Source organism: Rutilus rutilus (assembly GCF_951802725.1).
Source record: "Rutilus rutilus genome assembly, chromosome: 17".
NCBI classification, from domain to species: Eukaryota; Metazoa; Chordata; class Actinopteri; order Cypriniformes; family Leuciscidae; genus Rutilus; species Rutilus rutilus.
Genome location: NC_140230.1, coordinates 17,949,526 through 17,973,116, shown reverse-complemented (window position 1 = coordinate 17,973,116; position 23,591 = coordinate 17,949,526). Strand labels below are relative to the sequence as shown.

The window sequence follows — 23,591 nt, the reverse complement described above, 5'->3', positions numbered from 1 at the left end:
CACATCCACCGGCGCTTCTTTCCAGGCGGAGTGGTGCGGCAGCTGGCGGTGTCGCGGAAGGACACCAGATCATATAAGGCGGCAGTGCGGCTTCCTAGTTTCGCCGGCTTTAACGCAACTACCAAGAGCAGTGCACGAGACCGGCATCCCTGCGAAATGCCCTGCCTCGCAGTCAAATTTCATTGGACCATTTAGTTTGTCTGTATTTAATATTTACAAAGTTGTGCAGGTTCATTAACTTAATGTTGCAACGAATAATACCTTAATACCTTGACGTGAAATCTACGCGCATTCGGTCCCTCAGCCGAGGTAAAGCAGTGAAACTAAGTTTTAAACCAAGTATAATTATTCGTCTTTCTTAAGATCCTTTTTGATGACTGACATTCTCTCTTCGTAAAAGGCTGTCACTCTCTCCATCACTCTCATATTACCTGAAGAGAACGGACTGACTGCGCAACCATGGGGGTAAGAACGACACCTCTCTTTTACTGCATTATAGCAAACAGAAAAGGATAAAAAAAACATTTTCCCATTTTCTTTTAAAATGTATCATGCATACTTTAAATCGTGAAAAATGCAGCGTCATGTCCTATGCTGTCAGACATAAAAAGGAAGAATGACATTGACTTGTACGCTGCTTTCTAGACTGCGACACTGATGGAACAGGACGTTCTGTAATCATACGTTACGAATTATACGCTATAATTTTGAAATTGTTATTAGCCTATATGAATGGTCAGCATCAGATTCAATAGAACTGCTTTTATAAACTGTTAGAATGCTGTCGTCATAATCAGCGGATACGCAGAATCGCAGATAAGGTTTTAGCTGTTACCTTAATTGAAAGCTTGTCGGTGTTTGAATGATAATATCTGGATGGTCATTTTAACCTTGACGAGACAGTTTAATCGGGTTATGCTAGTCAGAGACTTTCTAAAGGGCAACGCTGCGCAGTGCTGTCTTCGTCCCATGATTGTGTGATGTCTATCTCTATCTCTACTTATTTCTGCTCAAAAGTATCTTGTCAGGTTGTTTTACAGGTTTTAGGGCTGTTTGGGTACATCTGTGTGGGGTCCCCCCTCCAGCACCCCATTTAGCTATATCCCTCCGTCTGTAGGCTATTACTGACCGCAGCGCGCGACGCCTGTTCTGAACCGTTAATCCGGATGTTCTGAATGTGCATTTGTATCATCTTTATGGACACAACCGGCTTTGCTGAGTGTGTTGAAGTGACTGGTGTCCACACAGACGCACAGACACACAGACACACACACCCCAGAGCCGGTCCATCGCTGAAGTCCACATGCGTCATAATGCGGTTACCGGGAATCTGTATAAAACCAGCTTATTTTCCTGCATCTGTGACATCACCGCGCGCGGGTAATCACCGACAAGGGCAGATTTAATAGATTCAGTTCTGAATAATCACTCGAAAGGTCGAATTTGAATTGCGGCTAATGGAGATTCGCCCAAGTACAGTGTGTAACTGCGTTGGGGTGAAACGAATGTCAGACTGAGTTGCGCATTTTGCCTCATCACCAGCGTGGTTTTTATCATTTTATATTCGGAATGACGTGGAGAGTAAAAGCTAGGTGCGTAGCGCAGTGAGAACGCCGGTGTTGAGCGGCTGATGATGTGCGTAGTTTATAGCTGTTGCCAGGGACACAGACAGATCTGCTAAAGCTGTTAACGCAGAATACTTAGCAACATCGCAGAACTGAATGTCACGGACGCGCTGCAGCGAATGCGTCAAAACTGACGACTAGCGGTGTAAGAGCAGGGCAAAAATGATTGCGCACACAGTTTTGTCAAGGATTAATCTGAGCGCTTGTGAGTGAGCTTAGCTAGTTAAATGGGATGGAAGGGAACAGATATACTGGCGCAGATTTTTTTAAGCTTGTTAGTAAGCGGTTTGTTTAACGTCGCTGAGGCGTGCCGTGCCGGTTGCTGTCGCAGTGATGCTCGTGGCGATGCACCACCATCAGCATCCCAGCTGCTTTATTCCCTATAGGCCGCTTTCTGCGTCAAACACGAGGCGGAGCCACGCGAGTGGAAATTCCCGGTAGCGGCCTTTGATAGGCACGAGATGCGGATATGGAAAGCGAATAGATTAAATGAAGAAGTGACATTCATTGCGGTCGTGTTCAAATGTGCTCTTAAAGGGATAGTTCAGACAAAAATAAAAATGTTGTCATCACATCCTCATGTGGTTTCATCATCCTTGCTCAGTCTATAATTTTCTTCTGTGGAACATAAATTATGAAATTAGGCAGAATGTCAGTTTCAAACACCATTTACTTTGATAAAATAAAATAAAAACTATATATATATATATATATATATATATATATATATATATAGGCTAGCTATATATATATATATATATATATATAAAAGCAGTGAAAGTGAATGGTGGCTGAGTTTGTCAGTCCATTTTTCCTGTACCATTTCCTTTTGTTCTCCACAAAAGAAAAAAATTGTCTGACGTCGTCATACTCAGAATGTGAGTCTGATACTGCTCCATTGGGCTGTGATTATGGGGCGTGTTTCAAACGAACCAGGAAAGAAAATGCCTCTGCATTCATTTGGATAGACCTACAACCAATCAGAGCAACGGAGTAATTGACTTATGTTCTTCATTAAATTTTCCGATCGACAAATGATCGCGGTTCTCTGTTCCTCTTTTAAAATTAATGCGCTGTCGATATCTTCTATAACAGACGCGATGGCGGAATCTACACATCTCAATTCTCCAGTGGCAGTCATCTTTGATGTAAACAAATTCAACCCAAGCGCTCTTTGGTGACGTGGATGATTATGTTACTGTTGATCATCTGTCCATTATCGTATAAAGCCCGCCCTGACAATTTGATTGGTCCGAACAGCTCTGGTTCGAGTATAGTCGTTCCACAACGGATCAAGTCCAGACCGAACTTCCCAACCTAAAATGTTGTGGGCGGGGCTAAGTTCGGCTGGTATCCAGGCAAAAAAAAAAGGCTTTGGAACAACATGACAGTGATAAAAGGAATACTTCACCGATTAGCATTAAGCTTTGTATCAGTACAAACCCGGTAGTATTTTCGAATGACCGTGCTTCCCTCCCTCATGTCCCCCAGAGACGAGATTTCTGCATTGTGTGTCTGGAAAAAAACCTCAGATGACGCAAAAATCGTAATTTTGCGTCATCGGAGGCTTTTTTGGCCAGAGGCTAGAGACTACAGCCAGTAGTAGGAGCTAGTTCTGCATGTATTCAACCCACCCATAGGGGGTTGGATCTCACGATTAAACAGCGTCTTTTCAGTTTCGAGTCAACTAGTAGCCTAGTTGTATCATTTCTTCCGATACTGCCCTCTGTAACCGGCAGGCGTGGCTTGGGAGTGGCCTCGTAGGGCAACGAAGCAAGTGCATTCTGGGAGTTGTTGTATTTCATCCACATGAGCCAAAAATACATTTTCTGGCTTTTCTCAGTCTAGAAGGCACCATCTTCTAAAATAATTTCACATTTCTACTACATAAATGACCCAATTTAAATACACATTCATCTTTCCAGTGGTGAAATATCTGTCTGCAGCCTGCAAGACTTCAAGTTACGCCCCTTCAAGTTACACCCACTTCAGGTTACGCTCACTTCAAGTTGATCACTGTTTTTTCGACTTAAAGCAGCGCTTTACAGACCGGTCAGTGTATGACATCAAAGTACCACGAGAGCAATTAGAGAACAGACCGTTTACAGGTCCATGGGTTTAACATAAACTGAACATACTAGAGTCGATTAAACTGACTCTTATCTGTTCAAGAACCGAAATGCTTGTTTTGGTGTACAGTAAAGCAAGCTGCAATCTGCATTAATGCAAGTGTACTGATAATGTATTGCAAGAAACCATATTGCAATGTATTGTTTTATCAATTATCCGTCCCACCTCAACTTAGAGTGTGGAGCAAGCACTAATATTATATCCTTTTGGAATTGGGCTTTTTTTCTTTTTTTCCTAAAATTGTTTAAAATAGAAAACAATAAATTAGGCGATATCAATGCATTTACATCTATTAGGTGCCATCTTACCTGTGCATTTATATTTTAATAATGTAAAGGGCAATCTGCTACTGTGTTGTGCTGCTGGCATCTGTGGGACACTCAGCGAGACAGATTGACAAGCTCAAAGTTCAAAACGCTTTGCTCTGCCCTTGCTGCAGTGTAAAAAGCGGCAATATGACTTATACACTTCGATTATCTTGGGAAAATATTCTTACCGCTGTCTCTATAAGAGCTGGCATCTTGCCGACAATATCTCGTTTTGAGTTTGACATATCGTGTGGTTCTGTGTGATTTGGACAACCTCATGTTACGCCCCCTTCCTGTTACGCCCCTCTCTTGCAGTCCGCAGACAGACCCATCTCAAATAATGGGTGAACTGTCATCACCGGAATGTGTTTCCACAATCACAATATTACAATACATTACAATTATTTATTACAAAATAAATAATTGTGTAAAATATATATTATTTATTTATTTATTAAATTGGCAAATAAAATAATTTACCTAATAAATAGTTAAGTTTAGTTTCTTGCTATTTGGAAAAAGCAACTAGGCTTATGAAAGCTTTATAGGGACACAAACACCAAGAAGAATATCACAGCTTATTAAAATATGAATCAACTTGTATGCATGTAGCTAGTATAACATGGATTTAAAATGTTCATGAGTGTGTCTATAATGAATATTAATTACTGGCAACGTAAACCAATTAAAAATATTGTTTCATTAAGCTAATAAAGATAGAGACCGAGAATACAACTGGTGGCATTACAGTATGTAAATTTCCTCTTCAGACACATGATGATGCACCAGTAAGTACGTAGTATAGCCTATACACACTGCAGGTGAGTGCCTGGGAGAGGGGTTGTGCTGCAGCAGGGAGGGGGATGAACACAGATCCTGTTACATGTAATTAGCCTGGCTCAGCTTGTGTTTCCAGAGTGTGTGTGTGGGCTGGGTTACCTGGGTACAGATGGTACAGATAACCAAGGATGAGGACACAGAGGTGTCCATAATGTGGAACTATAATGCAATGATGAATACAATTTTGCAAAAAATTTTGAAAGATGTGTTTCATATTTTAAAAGTCAATTAAGTTTATGAAGTATAAATATTGAGTATATATACATATATATATATATATATATATATATATATATACACACACACACATATGTATAGGCCTATATATATAAGTGAAATGATATAATAAATTATATAAAGTAAAGTATATAAAGTAAATACAAGTGATTTTTGTGTCTATGCAATTTCTGTATTTTTGAAGTCATTAATTTATAATTTACCCTAGATATAGATTGTGTTCTAAATTTGATAATGCATTAATAATGTAATTAATCTGTGTATGCCCTCTCCGAGCATAACTGAGTTAACATCCTGTATATATCCAGATGCTCATGTTTGTATTGAGCACATCAGTAAATAGAGCATTTCATAGCTGCTTTTGTACTGATATATGACTCTTTACTATTGATATAACAGAAGCTTTTTAGCTAATTAACTCTCTGTTTTACATAGGAACTTGTACTTCAATGGATTAATGTTATTGTACCATATTTAGGGGTATGAATGAGTTGTTGTTGTTGTTGTAGGGGGTTAAAGATGAAGTGTGTAATTTTTACTTTTTGTTTACATTTTTATGTCAGCTTAAATGTGGCTTACTGATAGTTGTATCTGCATAAAATGACAGGCTTTAGCTTTAAGTGGGTTGGATTTGATCTGTTAGGTCTCATTATCACATTCTGTCCACGGGACGTCTGTTAGTGGAGCGAATACTCAAGGTCAGATTACCCTCTCCTCGTCTTTCCCCAGTGTTGATGTAGCGTAACTGCCCCTTAGGTCAGAGCTGCTGTGATGCCGCTCCACCGGTGGGAACATAAATGGAGTGCCTGGTTCAGGTTCCACATCCACACCACATAATTTATTAATCTGATCCTTTGTTGGTAGAGGAGCTGAGAAAGAACAGTCCATTCTGATGGAAGGAATTCTGTGGCACAGCTGACCATCGGCTCTTCTTTTAACTAGAGCTGTAATGAGCAATCAGTGTCAGACGTCAGAGAGAATGTGACTTAAGTACTGAGGAGAAGAGAAACTGTGTATGTACAGTATGTCTGTGTGAAGACAGAATAAAGAAAGGAATCCTCAGACAACCCTTTTGAGACGTGAAGCATCTGTGTGTCCTGCTGTGACTTAAATTTGGGGCAGTGATTTATTGTTCCAATCAAGAACATGCACAGATGCCCCACACTCTGGCAAAGCTGATTCGCTCAGTGGATGAAGTATAGACAGATGGAAGGATAGAATAATGGATAGAGAAGAACAGGAGGGGGGGTATAGAGGTAATACTTTAACAAGAAGGATTACAGAGTTTTGTTTAAAGTGAAATGAAATTATATTGCAACAACTCCCCCTCTTTTCTATTTTTCTTTTCTCCTTTAAATATGTGTGTGTGTGTGCGCGCATGGGGTTACATGACTATGGGTAAAGGAATTACATTTTCTCGTAACTGAAATTATTTCATCTCATTATTCTTAATTGATTAAGGATGTTTCTAAATTTTCCTATTTCTAAATCGTCTTCATTGTGTGCTTATACATCCCGAACGTGACAGAAGACGTGACCCAAGAAAGGATATATTTTTTTGCTGCGTTTTTAGTTTTAGTGTTTCATTCCCCCCACAATGGACCTGCCCGCCATACAACTCCTGTGCCTGGAGAAGCTGGACCGTTCGCTGGAGGACCATGCAAGGGAGTTTTTAGATCTGGTGTGCCTTACACACTACTCTGACTGCTTGCTCTGCATTTTTTACCGTGCCAGCCTCAGTCTCAGTCTAAGGCATGCCTGCCAGCAAACGGTCCCAGTGAGGATTTCGCCGCTTATGTGGTGTGGGTGCTGGTGAATAGTGGATCGGAGTTCACCATCGACCCCGAAGAGGACATCACCAGTCCCACTCCAAACTCAGAGCCTAGCCAAACACCACCCCGCTGTGTGGACATGACGCCAGAGCCCATCGCAGACGGAGAGTCAGCGCCTGCCGCGATGGAAAAGCCAGCGCAAAAAGAAGCGAATGAGAAAACCATTGCCCCGAAGCCTAAATCTTACAACGCGCCTGACCAGGTGTGTGAGCCGGCAACATCATGTGCCCCTGAGGAAGTTATTGTGGAGTATGAGGGATGTCGTCCATCAACTCTCAGCTCCTCTTCTGTCTCCTCTCTGTGACGTGGCTCCACCTCGGGCCTTCCGTTATCCAGATCCTCCTGGGTGAGTGGATCCTCTAGCTCCGCCTCCAGCTGCTGATTCCATCACTTCACCTCGGCCTGTCGCCCTGACTCCTATGCCTTGGCTCCTCCTTCCCTCGGCTCCACCAGGGACCATCGGCCTTACGCCTTCACCGGGCTCCCTGGTAACCCGGTTCCACCTCGGGGGGTCATCGCTGCAGCTCCGTCGCGGCCTCTGAAGCCTTTGGGGTTGCTTGGTTCCATCTGCTCTTCGTCTGTGCCTAGGGCTCCACCACCATTGGCTACGTCTCCATCAGTCATCCCCATGGCTTCGTCAAGGAGATCTCCGCCATTTCTCTTCCTTCCCTCGACTAACCGTGGCATCATCCTGGCTGGACTCTGGGTCCCCATCTGGCTCCTCCTGCTCCGGGCTCCTCCAACCATCATCGCCACCCTGGCCTCTCCTTCTGCCATGTTCCTTGGTGTCCCATCCTCCTCCAGAGCCTCCTCCCTCAATTGGACTGTCAATGTGAGGCCGCACCTTTCCAGGAGGGGGCTCGATGTCACGTTATTGTTCTGGTTTGAGTTAGTTTAGTTTTTCTTGCTGCCTGAGTTCTTTATTAGTTTCTATGGTTACTCATTTGATTAGTTACTTTGTTCAGCTGTTGCTTAATTAGTTCCCTTTGTTTGTTCCCTGTATATAAGTTTACTTGTTTCAGTTGTGAGTTTTCCGATCTCGTCAATGTAGACGTGTTGTTGCTATTTACACTGCCTTCATCTGTGCTATCCTGGTGGATTATATATTAAAGACTTTATTTGAAATTAATCTTCTTCATTGTGTGCTTATATACAACCCGAACGTGACAATTATAGAGCTTGACAACTAGAAAAATGTATATTGATTTTAAAAATGTTCTTGACTTTTTACATTTTTTTATTTAAAAAAAAAAATCACATTTTTAAAATACCCTCATTCCCTCAACCAGGTTCCAAGACCCTGAAAATAACAGTTGATGAGAGAGCAAATGATTTTTTGTAGCTGTTTTAGCTTATTTTAAAGCTTGTTTTGTCTTATTTTAAATCATTCTAAGCAGACATAAGTTTGTGTACACATAAAGAAGAAATTAAACATATACAATAAATAATTCATTTACATAAAATTTAATTATCATGTAAATTCTCATTTTATTTGTATGTACACAGATTTTGTTTATGTCTGGAATTTGCTTCAGTAAACTCCACAAAGTGAGTCTGGCTCTTTTGTGATGGAGGCAACTCAGGGGGAGCTAATCCCAGTTTGCCCGTAATCAGATTATTTAATCTGTACTTTAAAGCCCAGACCTAGCCTGGTCTACATCTCAAGGCAAAACAGATGGTGCATCAAGTTCACTTACACGCACACTCATTCAGTCATAATCTGGATGAAGTGTTCAGTGTTATCTGGTCTTGAACAAGCACTTCATGACTCACCCCAGATTCGCGCACACAAATACACCCCCTTATGCCAGATCAAAAAGGCATTTTACTGGATGTATTGACATGTGTAAAAGTAACACACTCACAGTAATATATCACACACACCGAACAGTCCTCTAAGGGCAGTATTGATGTGTCTACTGCCATAACAGTGGTTTAAACACTTTTTGTTCAGCTGTGCCGCTTGGAGATATTCATCAATAGCTGGACAGAGAAGACAAGATCTGACAGGGATTCCCAGAACATCCTCCCAATATAAAAGGATAAGCTAAATACAAGTATATTTGCTAGACCACCCCAAGTTGTTTACTGCAGTTTTTTAGATGGAAAATTAAATTGACTATAAAAAAGTGAGATGAGCTCCTTAGAGAAAAAGGAGAAAGGAGTGATCTTGCTGGCAGATGTGCTTCTTCATGCTCTGTGAGCATCAGACTGGCCTGGCCATTCCATTGGCTCTGTATAGTGCCACATCTTAGGAACGCTTATATAATGCATAATCTTAATATTTAAATGGTGTAAAATATGTAATGATTTCTATGTAGTGTTATTAACTGATATTTGATAACTTCCGATGGTCTGATGGTGGTTTCGTCACATAGTTACATACTGTTCAAAATGTTGGGGTTGGTAAGAGGACTTACTGTATACTTACCAAGGCCGCATTTATTTGGTCAAGAATACAATAAAAAACAATATTGTGAAATATTATTACCATTCAAAACAACTATTTTGTATAGTAATTTATTCCAATCCTGTGATGGAAAAGCTGAATTTTCAGCATCATTACTCCAATGTTCATCAAAAATATTGATGACTCAGCCTGCACTGCACAGATTTAGGCCAAATATAATTCTCTCTAGAATAAAGGATCTCAATCTTTTTGACTTCAACCCCCCACTCCCCCGAACTTCTTCATTGTCCACAACAATATGTGTTTTCCCCTCCCCCACTCACAATTTTTACCCCAAATGATATTTTAGAGCTTGGCATATCTAGAAAGATGTAAATCCATTATAAAAATAACCAAATAGCAATACATATCCAGATTTTAGTTGTTTTAGCGTATTTTAATGCTTGTTTTGTCTTATTTTAAATAATTTAATGAGAACTGCTGGTCTAGAATGATTATAAATTATAAATATCACCTGCAACAATAGAAAATATGAAAGGAAAGAAAAATAATAACATAGTTTTCATTAATCAAAACTTTCTCTCTTTTGCAAAGTCTACCTCAGTCACTCTGTCTAAACTTATGTAGGATATATAAGTCCCTGGGCTCTACAGCCACACACTTTTATTCTCTTTGTGTGTCTTACTCTTTAGAATGTGATGCAGACTGAATGAGTGCATCAGTTTCAAGAGCATCAATAATTTGTGAGAAGAGTTCAGGGAACAGACCTCATGCAGCACCAGAGACTGTGTGTAGGTGTGTGTGTGTGTGTGTGTGTTCTGAATCAGTCAGTAGAAACGTCAGTGTGCTGGCGTGTAATTCCAGCCCATCAGCTCTGGTTCTCTTACAGAGCAGTACTGTATGTTTTTCTCACACAGTTGGTAACTTTACCACATGAGCACAATTATATCAGAAATTAGATAACCACTGTTACCGCTTAATGACACACACCTAAGACTTCCAACATTTATCTCAGAGGAAATATACTATCAGAAGTTTATGTAGGATGTCTAAAATGTTTGATATTCTTCTCAATAAGCCAACAAAACATGAAAAAATACGAGGACAAATAATTCAATTTAAATAATTGAATTATTAAATTAAGCACATTTTATAAAAAGCATATTTAAAAAAAATGTACACAAATATTTTCAGGCATCTTCCATTAGCTGGTGTGGTTTGGACCCTGATCTTCCTCATTTTCTCAGACCCTCTGTCGTCTGACAGTGAATCTCTCAACATGAGCTTAACTCAAAGTAAATATTATCTGATATCTTTTCAAAATTGCATCAGGCTTGTTTGTGAGAGAACGAGAGCGATCTTCTCCTATTTCCTCTGTTCTTTTGCCGCAGTGCAGGTATCATTGCAGATGTACATTGCACACACACACACACACACACACACACACACACACACACACACACACACACACACACACACGTGTTTTCATGTTCTATGGGGAATTTCCATAGACATAATGATTTTATACTGTACAAACAGAAAGCTTTCTGCATTTTTTTTTATTTCGTTTGATTTATAAGCTGTTTTCTTCATGGGGACCAAAATAAATGTCCCCACAAGGTCAAAAAATACAGGTATTACTATCCTTGTCCCCATAACATAGGGAATACCAGGTACACACACACACACACACACACACACACATCAAAAGACACACATCTACCATAAAAACATAAAACGTATAGCTTAAAAGTGTAACCTATTTCATAGTATACTCTATTTTTTATTTTATTTTTTGCTTTTGAATCTATTTTCCTCTGTACACCTCTCTCATTCTGATTGTTCCAACTCTCATTTCTTTCATCGTTCCCTTTGTTCTTTGTGTGTATTCAACTGTATGTTTGCAGTGTTTCCATGTGTGTGTCATCAGCTTTCACACTTTTAGCCACTTTCACCAAGCCAAACTCAAAGATACCTACGATAGATGTGCTTCTATAGTGACAAGATGTTTAATCTGTAAGATCAGTGTGAGCTGATAGGGTAATCCTCACTTTCTATTCACTTAATTATTTAGTGGTGTCACCTACCGCACATGCACTCGCTTTTGTCACAGGATCTGTGGTGTGCTGTGCAGGTTGGTTAGAAGGTCGCCGTTGCGTGTGTGTGTGTGTGTCCGGTTGGTTTTGGGCAGGTGGTGTCGTGCCGAGAGTCATCAGACATTAAATGCAGCCGCTGACGGTGACAAGCTCTCACACCGAGAGAGCAGCAGGTCAATATCTAATTACCCCACAGGAAGTGCCAAATATTCCTCTATCTCTCCCGTTTTCTCTCTGCTAATCTCTCTCTCTTTGGATATCTCACTTAGTCCGCCAGCTTTCTGTCAGCCCCCACCCCCGCATGTTCCTCTCTCTTTCCATCTGTCTCCTGTTCTGTTTCTCCTCTTTATCCATCCATCTTCATCTCTCACATTCTCGTTATTTTTTAATAGGTATCATCACCTGGCTGCATGCTTGAGTCTGTGCCTTTCAGTCTAAAGCAGGCATGTCAGCTGACCATAAACATGCAGATATAAACCTCGGTCAAATTTTACGTCACTGTTTGAATTTGCAAGTTTAATCAAAAGAGATCTGGTCTGGTTCGGATTGCTCTTAAGACCTCTCAAGGCTCAATAGTTTCTGATTGTCTGATACATTATAGATGTATTAAAAACACTATATTTTTTAATTTGCACAGATATATTGTGTAGTTTTGATCATACTCTCATAATTAATGAATTGGCCTGGTTCGTTCCATATATTGACCAGCAGGGGGCTCTACTCATCCAGAACATCATGTGAGAGTGCAGGGTCTTGCCTCAGTAATTTCCTTGAAGGGGTTTCACTCTTCACATATCAACAGTGCTACAAGAATAGTACTTTTCTCCCTAGAGGAAGGCATGCTGGTAGTTCTGGAAGCTCAGTATTGATCAGCCTGTGTGGACAGATGATACACGGTTTCCCGCTTTAATGATGACAAAAATAGCACCACCTGAGAGTCTCACGGGAGCCATCTTGGCTCTGCGCTCTGTGCTGCGGTATCATAGGATTACACATTCAGCCGACAGAAACAGAGGATTTACAGAACAGAGCGAATAATGATAGTACACTGAAAGGTCAAAATCTGTCCATGACGGAATAATTATCTAGAGGTTATATATTTTTAATTAGATAATCAGCCTGTAAAAAAAAACAAAAAAAAACACTGGAATACCTCTCCAGAGTCTGAAATTTGATATCTGACTTTGTTTAGGTAAAGAACAAAGTGTAAAAAATCAGATTTAAGTTGTTTTGAAGCTCATGAACTCCACGTTTTAGACTTTCATCATACTGTGATCTGAAACAGACACATATTCAATCTAATCAGTGTTTTTGATGAAAGAGTCGTGTCTCTGTGTGATGTCACACTGTTAATGTGAACGACAGGAAGGAGGGAAGATCTGTATTCTTTCAGCAAATTAAATTAGCTTTATTTGACCTCTTTGAGGTGACCACTCCGTAAAGAGAGCAAGAGGGACGTTTATGTTTAGTCACCTCTCATGATCCACCATCTACCAGACAAGTGTTCAAACCAAAAGCAATATTAGTTCAGAGTAAATTACTTGAAATGATCTTCATTATGATCTTACAGTGGTGCTGATTAACTGATTATTTTCTCTCTCCTCTATCATTTTTGTTTTAGTATGGACGGTCGGATAGTTACCGCGTGGCCACCACGCAAGATAAAGATGAAAAAAGTTCTCCAAAGAAGAAAAAGGGAGTAAAAGATCTTGATGAATTGAAGAAAGAAGTTCCCCTGGTAAGAATCCCACTAGAAAGGTAGCGTGTTTTTAGCCATTTTGCCTTTTACTTTGTTAAATGTCCCTTTTTAACTTCCATTTCAGACGGAACACAAGATGTCAATTGAGGAAGTATGCCGGAAATTTCAGACCGACATTGTTCAGGTAAACTCACACATTATTTAGTGTTTGCTAAAACCAGGTTTCCATGTTTGCTAAATTCCCCCTTTTATAATTAGAAAGCCAATGTGTGTAATTGATGTTAAAATATTATAATAGTGCAGGAAATACTCACTTTAGTTTAAGTTTATGAACACATCATTTGTCTGGGGAATGACTGTTGTGTTGTGATGCACTTTCTCTTTATTGACCACTAGGGAGCACCATACTCTGTATAATACATTGGTTGTCATACTTTATGTAGGATATTTAGGATAACTCTGGTACTTCTGCTGTGGCCATATAGCGCTTTATACAATACAGATTGTTTCAAATCAGCTTTACCGGGATAAACAGGAAAATAATGATTCAATGATTCCCCTAAAGGAAAATAGCGTCATTGCTCAGCAGAGGTCAGGTCAGGGTTGATTTAGCTCCGTTCAATAACTGTAAAGATCATCAACGTAATGATGTCAGAGCTGCTTGTTTTCAAACTTTTTATTAACAGAAACTAGTAGTGTCAATAGATGACGTTTGATGATTCAAGACGTTTAATTAACTGTATGTTCTTCAATAAAAACTACAGTTATTGACGTAAAGAAATTTCCGGAAAAACTGATTGTTAGAATTTTAAGTTAAATCATTTAAAAAAAGTTTCTATTTATGAAATATGTATTTTTACATTTTTTTTATTTAATTAAACAAATTTAATAGCACATCATTTGTCTTGGGAATGACTGTTGTGCTGCACATCTCATTATTGACCACTAGGGAGCACCATACTCTGTATAATACATTGGTGTTAGTTTATTTATTTATTTAATATTACTTAAAATGTCAAGTCATCTTGTGGTCTTCTTGGAAGATTACTGAGGTCCCCTGATTGACAACCCTTGGTATAACAGACCCTTAGTAGTACACAGCATACATGATATGTTCACACTTTGAGTTCTTAAAATAAAACTGAATGTGTATTAATAGTAACTTTTGCTGATGGTTAATTTTTACAATGCTCTCTCTGCAAAAGGGTTTAACTAATGCAAAGGCCAGAGACTATCTGGTGCGAGACGGGCCAAATGCTCTGACCCCGCCGCCCACAACACCTGAGTGGATTAAATTCTGTCGTCAGCTGTTTGGAGGTTTCTCCATCTTGCTGTGGACCGGAGCCATTCTCTGCTTCCTGGCCTATGCCATTCAGGCTGCCACCGAAGACGAGCCGGCTGGAGATAATGTTCGTATGGGTCACATGCCAGCACCCTGCCACATATGCCTTTTCAGAGAATCTGCATTAAATATGAATATGATAACTGAATGTGTCTTCTCTGGTCTCCTCTCAGTTGTACCTGGGAATCGTGTTGTCTGCTGTGGTCATCATCACTGGCTGCTTCTCCTACTTCCAGGAGGCAAAGAGCTCCAAGATCATGGAGTCCTTTAAAAACATGGTGCCACAGGTACTGGGAACATTCCATGCAAAACTTAAGACACAGAATCACAGAGAAACAGTGAGTTGAAACGAAACTCTGTCCACAGCAAGCGTTAGTGATCCGTGAAGGAGAGAAGATGCAGATCAACGCTGAGGAAGTGGTAGCAGGTGACCTGGTGGAGGTCAAAGGTGGAGACCGAATCCCAGCTGACCTCAGAATCGTCTCTGCTCATGGCTGCAAGGTACGTGGTTTATAAACCTCAGTCATTTGTCAAGAATCTGTGAAACCTGTGGTGCGACCTATTGGACAATTGTGTGCCTTTGACATCATTCGTAGGTGGATAACTCCTCCCTCACTGGCGAATCAGAACCTCAGACAAGATCACCTGACTGCACTCATGACAACCCCCTGGAAACCCGCAACGTTGCTTTCTTCTCCACTAACTGTGTGGAAGGTATGGGATTTACTACGGGATTTGTTGAATTGGTCTATTTACATAAAAGTCAAGTTCAGAAGTGTGACTTTTTCTGTTTCGCTGTTAGGCACTGCTCGTGGTATTGTGGTCTGCACTGGTGACCGCACCGTGATGGGCCGCATCGCCACGCTGACCTCAGGACTGGAGACAGGGAAAACCCCCATCGCCAAGGAGATCGAGCACTTTATTCACATCATCACTGGCGTTGCTGTCTTCCTGGGACTGTCTTTCTTCGTTCTGTCAATCATTTTGGGATACTCCTGGCTGGAGGCCGTCATTTTCCTCATCGGAATCATCGTCGCTAATGTGCCTGAGGGTCTGCTGGCTACTGTCACTGTGAGCACATGCAGTCGTCTAAGCATTTGAATACTGTTCAGAGGGTTGGGAGCCAAGAATCAAAAATATATAGTGCAACCAGTGTAGTCCGATTCCGAAGTGAATGACACCTGTTCTTTTTAGTCAATCAAAAACATTCAGCATGACCAGGTTGTAAAATTTCTGAATAAATTACTCTTACTCTTACCCTTTTAGTGAATCAAAAAGCTTATCCAGGTTAATCCGATTTCCAAGCGAACGACTCTCATAACCCGGTTCTTTTTAGTGCATCAAAACTTACAATGGATTTGGAATAGTGCTGTCAATAGATTACAATTTTTAATTGCGATTAATCACACCCTTTTGTGCGATTAATCACATATTGTGAAATTAAGCATATATCATGTATCTTGTTTGACACGTTTATTTTGTCATAATTTGCTATATCCAGCAAAGCAAACTCTCAGATTGAAGGATGATTCTCACAAAACTGTATTTTCTGCAAGCTTTTTTCAAGGTAAATTTCCCAAAAAAGGACACTTGGAGACTCCAAAATGTCCAAATGATATAAGGAGTATATATAAGTCATAAATTTATGCACACCAAAGCACACACAGAACAAAACATTTCAGAATTCAGTGTACAGTATGTGTACAGTGTAACAGCAAAGATTAAAGTAGAAATTTAGGTTAGAATAGAAATGTCCATCTACCAGGGTTACAGGGGCTTGAGGCATTGTAGATGCGCAGTGTGATAAACTCCTGACTCCCAAGATCATCTAAATCACGTTAATGATGCAATTCCGTGTGCTTCATTAATTTATTTGCGTTATTTGCATTCATTTATTTTAACATGCTAAGGATTTTGAATTAATCGCATGTGTTAACGTTGTCAGCCCTAATTTATAACAGTTATTGGATTGCATTTATACTGCATCTAAAAAGGCTCTGAAAAGTCAGTAAAAAAGTATGTTAACACCTTTTGCAATAATTGGTTTGAATGTATTTATTCAAATTATAAATTCATAATCATTTGGCAATCAAATTGTTTTCAAATATTCCTTCCTTTATTTGATTTAAACAAATTGGAATGCATTGTAAATTCCTTAATGTAATTGAATTAATGTCTCTCTATTGTCTCTTTAACCTCAGGTGTGTCTCACTCTGACGGCTAAGCGTATGGCTAAGAAGAACTGCCTGGTTAAGAATCTCGAAGCTGTAGAGACACTAGGATCCACCTCAACTATCTGCTCGGACAAGACTGGAACATTGACCCAGAATCGAATGACTGTCGCACACATGTGGTTCGACAACCAGATCCATGAAGCCGATACCACTGAAGATCAGTCTGGTTTGTTCCTTTCTTATTACGCGGAGACCGATGATGATTTTGTCTTTATGACACCAATTCTTCTTTTCAGAGTCTAAGTTGGTCTCTCTTTGCAGGTGCTTCATTTGATAAGAGCTCCGTGACATGGGTGTCTCTGGCCCGTGTTGCAGCGCTGTGTAACAGGGCTCAGTTTAAGGCAGGACAAGATACTTTGCCCATCCTAAAGAGGGACGTGGCGGGTGATGCTTCTGAGTCCGCCTTGCTTAAGTGTATCGAGCTGTCCTGTGGCTCAGTCAGGAGTATGAGAGATAGGAACAAGAAAGTAGCCGAAATCCCATTCAACTCTACCAACAAATATCAGGTTTGTCATCAGTTATTGATTTTCAAAATCAAACAGCAAACATCAACTTGAGTTATGATCAGTGGAAGAGTTGAGGTTCAACAACCAACCAATAGCATTTTTAACACTCCATAAAATACGCCATGTGAACTTCTCAAGTCTATTAAACTTGCCATTGTGTACTGGAAATATTGTCATTCTTATGAAAATGTTTTAAATATTGTTGATTCCTATAAATCGTCTGCTAAATGACTTCATGTAAATGCTAAATCACGTTATTTGGGTCAAGTGTGGATAATAAAGTGTCTGGAGCAGCTCTGCAGCATGTCAAAATAAAATACTTGGTGTAATTGTGAGCTTAGTCATGTAACCCTAAAACTGAAAGTACCAGATATGAAAACAGTTACTAGCATTACCACAAACAATTTCCTCTTATCCATCTTTTCCATATTTCCCCAGCTGTCCATCCATGAGACGGAAGACCCCAACGATAACCGTTACCTGTTGGTGATGAAGGGGGCGCCAGAGCGCATCCTAGATCGTTGTTCCACCATAATGCTGCAGGGTAAAGAGCAGCCCATGGACGAGGAGTTGAAGGAGGCCTTCCAAAATGCCTACCTGGAGCTTGGAGGACTTGGAGAGAGAGTGCTGGGTGAGTCTGGAATAATCCATTTTGATTGGTCAATCACAGCATTCTTGGTCAAATCAAATATTTTGCATAATGGCCGCTAAACTGTATAATTGCTCGTTCCTTTTCTACACTCTAGTCATCTTTCTTCATTCAAAATATTTCATTTCATTGTACTTATTTATTTGGTCAGTGGCTAAGTAATAAGGAGGATAATGTACAGATTATTATATGGTTATATAAAATAACCGCCGTAAAATTGAGTATATATAAAAGTATTTACACTACTGGTCAAAAATTTGAAAAAATATAGATTTTTTTACCATCAGTGGAATAAATAAAATATATAATAGAAAACAATATTACTGTTGTTTAATATTACTTGCCTCCTTTCCACAGGATTCTGCCATATCTTAATGCCCGAGGACCAGTACCCAAAAGGCTTTGCCTTTGACGCAGATGATGTAAATTTCCAGACAGACAACCTTTGCTTTGTGGGACTGATGTCAATGATCGACCCGCCCCGCGCTGCCGTGCCTGACGCTGTAGGGAAGTGCCGTTCTGCGGGAATCAAGGTCATCATGGTGACAGGAGATCACCCCATCACTGCCAAGGCCATTGCTAAGGGTGTGGGCATCATCTCAGAGGGTAACGAGACTGTGGAAGACATCGCTGCCCGTCTCAACATCCCCGTCAGTCAAGTCAATCCCAGGTAAAGCCGGGACCAGCACTGTAAATGCACACAGCAACTCAACATGCTTTAAAGGGGTGGTCACATTAGCAGAATTTTGCAAGCAAAAAAGGATCAATTATGATGGATGAAGCACAGCTTACACAGAAGTCACTTTCAAACCCCAGCAGCATGACTTGATCTCAAAAGTTGATCGCTCTCGTGCAAAATTCCTGATCCAAGTGGATTACTATTGAAATGAATAGCATAGTATTGTATTTATTTGTGTTTTTTGTTTGTGTGTTTTAGGGATGCCAAAGCTTGTGTGATTCATGGAACAGATCTGAAGGACTATTCTCAGGAGCAAATAGATGAAGTTCTGCGGAACCACACTGAGATTGTGTTTGCCAGGACGTCTCCTCAGCAAAAACTCATCATTGTAGAGGGTTGCCAGCGACAGGTAAATGCATATACTAGCATTCAATACGGTTTATGATCTTTTGTCATTTCAATAATGTCCTGATTTGACCTTTCATTCTTTCCCTTTTCTCCTCTGTTTCTTTTCCTGTCACTCAGGGGGCCATCGTGGCGGTAACAGGCGATGGTGTGAATGACTCTCCAGCCCTGAAAAAGGCTGATATCGGTGTCGCTATGGGCATTTCAGGGTCTGATGTGTCTAAACAGGCCGCTGACATGATTCTGCTAGATGATAACTTTGCCTCAATTGTCACTGGAGTAGAAGAAGGTGAGTAAGACAATAAGGAGACTAGTGAATTGGAGTGCATGGGAGGACAGGACTGATGTTGTCAAATCCATCTCTCCCCTTGCAGGCCGACTCATCTTTGACAATTTGAAGAAGTCTATTGCGTACACCCTGACCAGCAACATCCCTGAGATCACCCCCTTCCTGTTCTTCATTATCGTCAATATCCCTCTGCCACTGGGCACCATCACCATCCTCTGTATCGACCTGGGAACTGACATGGTAAGCACTCGACATTCAGCCTTCTTACAGACACCTATATACACACACACATGAATAAAATGTTTACCCATACACAAAAATCGACTTTCTCTCTACCTCCATAGGTACCTGCTATTTCTCTAGCTTATGAAGCTGCTGAGAGTGACATCATGAAGAGGCAGCCCAGGAACCCTCAGAGAGACAAGCTTGTGAACGAGCGTCTCATCAGCATTGCTTACGGACAAATTGGTTAGTCTTGTGCTACTTTGAAACTGTAGCTTTTACTTTATTCCTAAATAAGTCCTAAAAAACTACAGTCAAGATGCCCTTTTGGGAATGCAGTCATCTGTGCTACAAGCGTCTAATATTAGGGTTCCCATGGTCATGGAAAACCTGGAAGTAAAAATGTGAGTTCCAGGCCTGGAAGTGTCATGGTAATTAACAAAAATATATTCTGAAATATGAATATAGGTTTTGTTTCTTGTTATCCTCTAGATATTTAATTATCCATCTAGAAATTGCTCTTTTTGAGTGCAATTTCTATAAAATGATCGATTTGTTATCCAGTTATCGTGACAGAGAGGACATGGGAAATATATATACACAGACATATATAAAAACAGACATTTGAACAGATGTATTTACAGATTTATTTTAGTACCAAAAATAAAACTAGAAAATGTGACAAACAGCAATAAAACAGCATTTAACTATCATATTGTTTTGTAAAATTATTTTAATACGTGTTTGTTATTATTACTATTTTCTCAAAAGAGAAACAAATATTGTGCAGGCATCTGTGCAGAAAAAGTAAGCATATGTTGTGTATGTGTGTGTAGGTATGATCCAGGCTTTGGGTGGTTTCTTCGCCTACTTTGTGATTTTGGCTGAGAATGGCTTCCTGCCCTCACAGCTGGTGGGTATCAGACTCAACTGGGATGACCGCTCGCTAAATGACCTGGAGGACAGTTACGGACAGCAGTGGGTGAGTATTTTGTGTTTTATTATGTTGTGACATCATAAGTGTTTAAACGTCATACAAGTCTCAGAGGTCCCTGCGTGTATAAGATGTTGTGTTCGTGTTCCACAGACATACGAGCAGAGGAAGATTGTTGAGTTCACATGTCACACAGCGTTCTTTGTCAGTATTGTGGTTGTACAATGGGCTGATGTCATTATCTGCAAGACCAGACGCAACTCAGTATTCCAGCAGGGCATGAAGTGAGTTCAGGAAGCTTGTGTGCAGGAAGTTTGAGTTTGTATTCATTAGAGCATTTGATGTAACTGTGCTTGTCCATTTACAGGAATAAGATTCTGATCTTTGGGCTGTTTGAAGAAACAGCACTCGCTGCATTCCTCTCATACTGCCCGGGCATGGATGTGGCCCTCAGGATGTACCCGCTCAAGTGAGTTTAACACACACACATGTGCAAATTCACATGTGGAAATAATTTTACAAGCACACATCCAATTCCACCTTCGGTTCTCTCAAAGACCAGTGTGCTTATCTCCAAAGGAGAAAGTTTCACAGTTTGAGTTTATTTATTTTTTATTGTATTCAGCAAGGACACAATAAATTAAAGTGGCAGTAAAGGATTTATAAAACATCAACATTGATAATAATATAAGAAATTGTTCTTTAGCATCAAATCATCATATTAGAATGATTTCTGGAGGATCATGTGACACTGAAGACTGAAATAAAGTCTTCTTGCCATCACAAGAAAAATCTAATTGTGACCATTTATTGTCATCACTGTTCATGTTTCCTGAATACCGAGCATAAAAATTCATAAATGTAATATGAAAATGAACATTCAATGCATTGATTATAGATTTAATAATAATATTAAAACTTTAATAATATATTAAAATGGTTAGTAGTATTATTCACAATGTATTATGCATTCATTTCTTATTCAGAATACAATTATTGAACTGTTTCAATCAATTATTGAATGTAAAATCTTGTGTACTGTTTTAGTCAATACGCCAATATGGTGGAAACTGTCCTTTCAAATAATTTTACGTCTTTATACATTTTTTTTTAATAATTTCAAATCTTACCAAAATAATCGAATCAAACTGAAACGGATTCAGATTTAATGATTAATTTCATTAGTAAAGAATCTACTTGAATTATTAGGTTGATAATGAATACACATGTGAAATATATCACATGACCTTAAATTGATGCTACATACTGTATACAAATGTTAAAATGTCAGTTTCTGCTACATGAAGTATATGTATATGGTACTTATAAGTATTCTGCCATTTAAAATGGTCTCTCACCTCATTTGTCTCTCTCATCCTTAGGCCGAGCTGGTGGTTCTGTGCTTTCCCATACAGTTTCTTAATCTTTGTGTATGATGAGGTGCGAAAGCTTCTCCTGCGCCGGAACCCCGGTGGTACGTGTTCTTCTCTACTGCCTCAAAGACACACACTCAGAATTACACACTTCTTATGAGTATGTCTTGTATAAAGTCCCAGAATTGGGTCATTAAGGGTCTTTGTTTGAATTAGGGATACAATAAAACACTATTCAATTAAAAATTATGAATGAAAACGTCAGAATTTCTCAAAGTGATTCCTTCTCTTTTTCTATTTTTGCAGGATGGGTGGAAAGGGAGACATACTATTGATCAACAAATCTTCTTTATTCACATTCCTACATCTTCCATTTTGTTCTACTACTTCTCTACCCAACCGAGATGCACAACCATCCTCTCCCGCCCTCCTTTCAAAGAGACAACAGCTTTAAGCCAATAGCACGTCTCCCCCCAAAGAGGAAACCACAAAACACCATCCAGACTCTCGCCCCCCCCCCCCACCTCTCACCCCACCCCACCCCACATTTCCTATAATACTCTTTGCATGTATTTTCACACGGCTGTGTACATAAAGTCTGCTATATATCTAAAACAGGCAGCTGCATAATCATTATGTAGATTCGAAAGGAGCTTTTGATGCTAAAAAAAGGGAGTATGTACGCTCGCCTATTAAAAAAAGTCCGTCCCTCCTCCGATCCTTTACATCCATGCCTTTTCCCTCGACCTGTCCTCCAGTCACACACGGATACACAGATCACACAAAACCTTGTCGGATCCCAATGCACACACTAGACTCCGTTTAACATAGTAACTTTCACTATTTCATTACTGCGTTTGCTTCTTAGGACATTTCATGTTGTTTAATCTCTAACGGAGGTGGTTCGGCGGCTTTTTCATTTTTATTTCTGTTTTTTAATCTCTACTTTCGTTTGATTGACATTGGCATCCTCTCTCACTCTCACTGACGTTCGCTCTCTGTCTTTGTTTGTGTGCTTGTTTGTCCGCTACAATAACCCTGAATGTTCCAATACACTCTCAATCTCCGTGTTTTAGGGAAAATGTAAAAAAATACCACATCTGATTAAAGAAATGAAGACAAATCTTGGAAAATAGAAACACTGAAAAACCATAAAAATGATTCTCTTGTATGTTTTAACTCATATGACTGAAACACACAGGCAGTTTCCTATCAGGTTTTGCACAGAAAACTAGTATGATGTTGAACAGCGTCTATGGAATAAAATCCACTGCCGTCACGGACCTAAACACACCAGGTTTTATTGTTTCCCAGTTAAACTTGCTGTTTTGGCACATTAACTGGTGAAGGTAGATTTCAACGTTCATCTGTCATATCACATCCGAATATCTCACTTGAGAAACAAATTAGATCCAAACTTCACAATTGAGCCTGGTGTGTGCGGGCTCCACCGCTGGTTTGTCAGAAGATGCCATCGATATGAAGCAGTATTGGGTCACGTGGTCTGTATGTGCGTGAGTGTCTGCGTGTGTGTGTTTGATGATGGAAAATGAGTGCGCTGCTGCAGTCGGCCATTGCCTGTTCTTGTGACAGACATGTGGATGTTGAGACTAAAGACAAAAGGACAAAACTACTGGTAGAATCATGCATATGAAAGGTCAAATCCAATAAAACATCTAGTACATTTAATACTACCAAGTGATGCCTGACTCTTCATTTTCCACATTTCTTACTGCTTCAAATATCGAACTAAACTATCCTTTGCAAGTTTGTGTGTGTGT

General features: G+C 39.9%; 1 protein-coding gene across 1 annotated transcript; it reads left to right on the top strand.

Moving 5' to 3' along the window:
* Positions 1 to 23,504, top strand: atp1a3b (ATPase Na+/K+ transporting subunit alpha 3b). The gene is made up of 22 exons (XM_084384822.1): positions 1 to 309; positions 401 to 465; positions 13,100 to 13,216; positions 13,302 to 13,361; positions 14,383 to 14,586; positions 14,693 to 14,806; positions 14,886 to 15,020; positions 15,116 to 15,233; positions 15,322 to 15,590; positions 16,721 to 16,919; positions 17,015 to 17,259; positions 17,698 to 17,890; positions 18,266 to 18,578; positions 18,846 to 18,996; positions 19,113 to 19,281; positions 19,367 to 19,521; positions 19,626 to 19,749; positions 20,340 to 20,485; positions 20,591 to 20,721; positions 20,805 to 20,906; positions 21,820 to 21,911; positions 22,117 to 23,504. Exons 2-22 carry the CDS (start codon positions 460 to 462, stop codon positions 22,143 to 22,145), a joined length of 3,072 nt encoding a protein of 1,023 aa, XP_084240948.1. The 5' UTR covers positions 1 to 309; positions 401 to 459; the 3' UTR covers positions 22,146 to 23,504.
* The last annotated feature ends 87 nt before the right edge of the window (positions 23,505 to 23,591 follow it).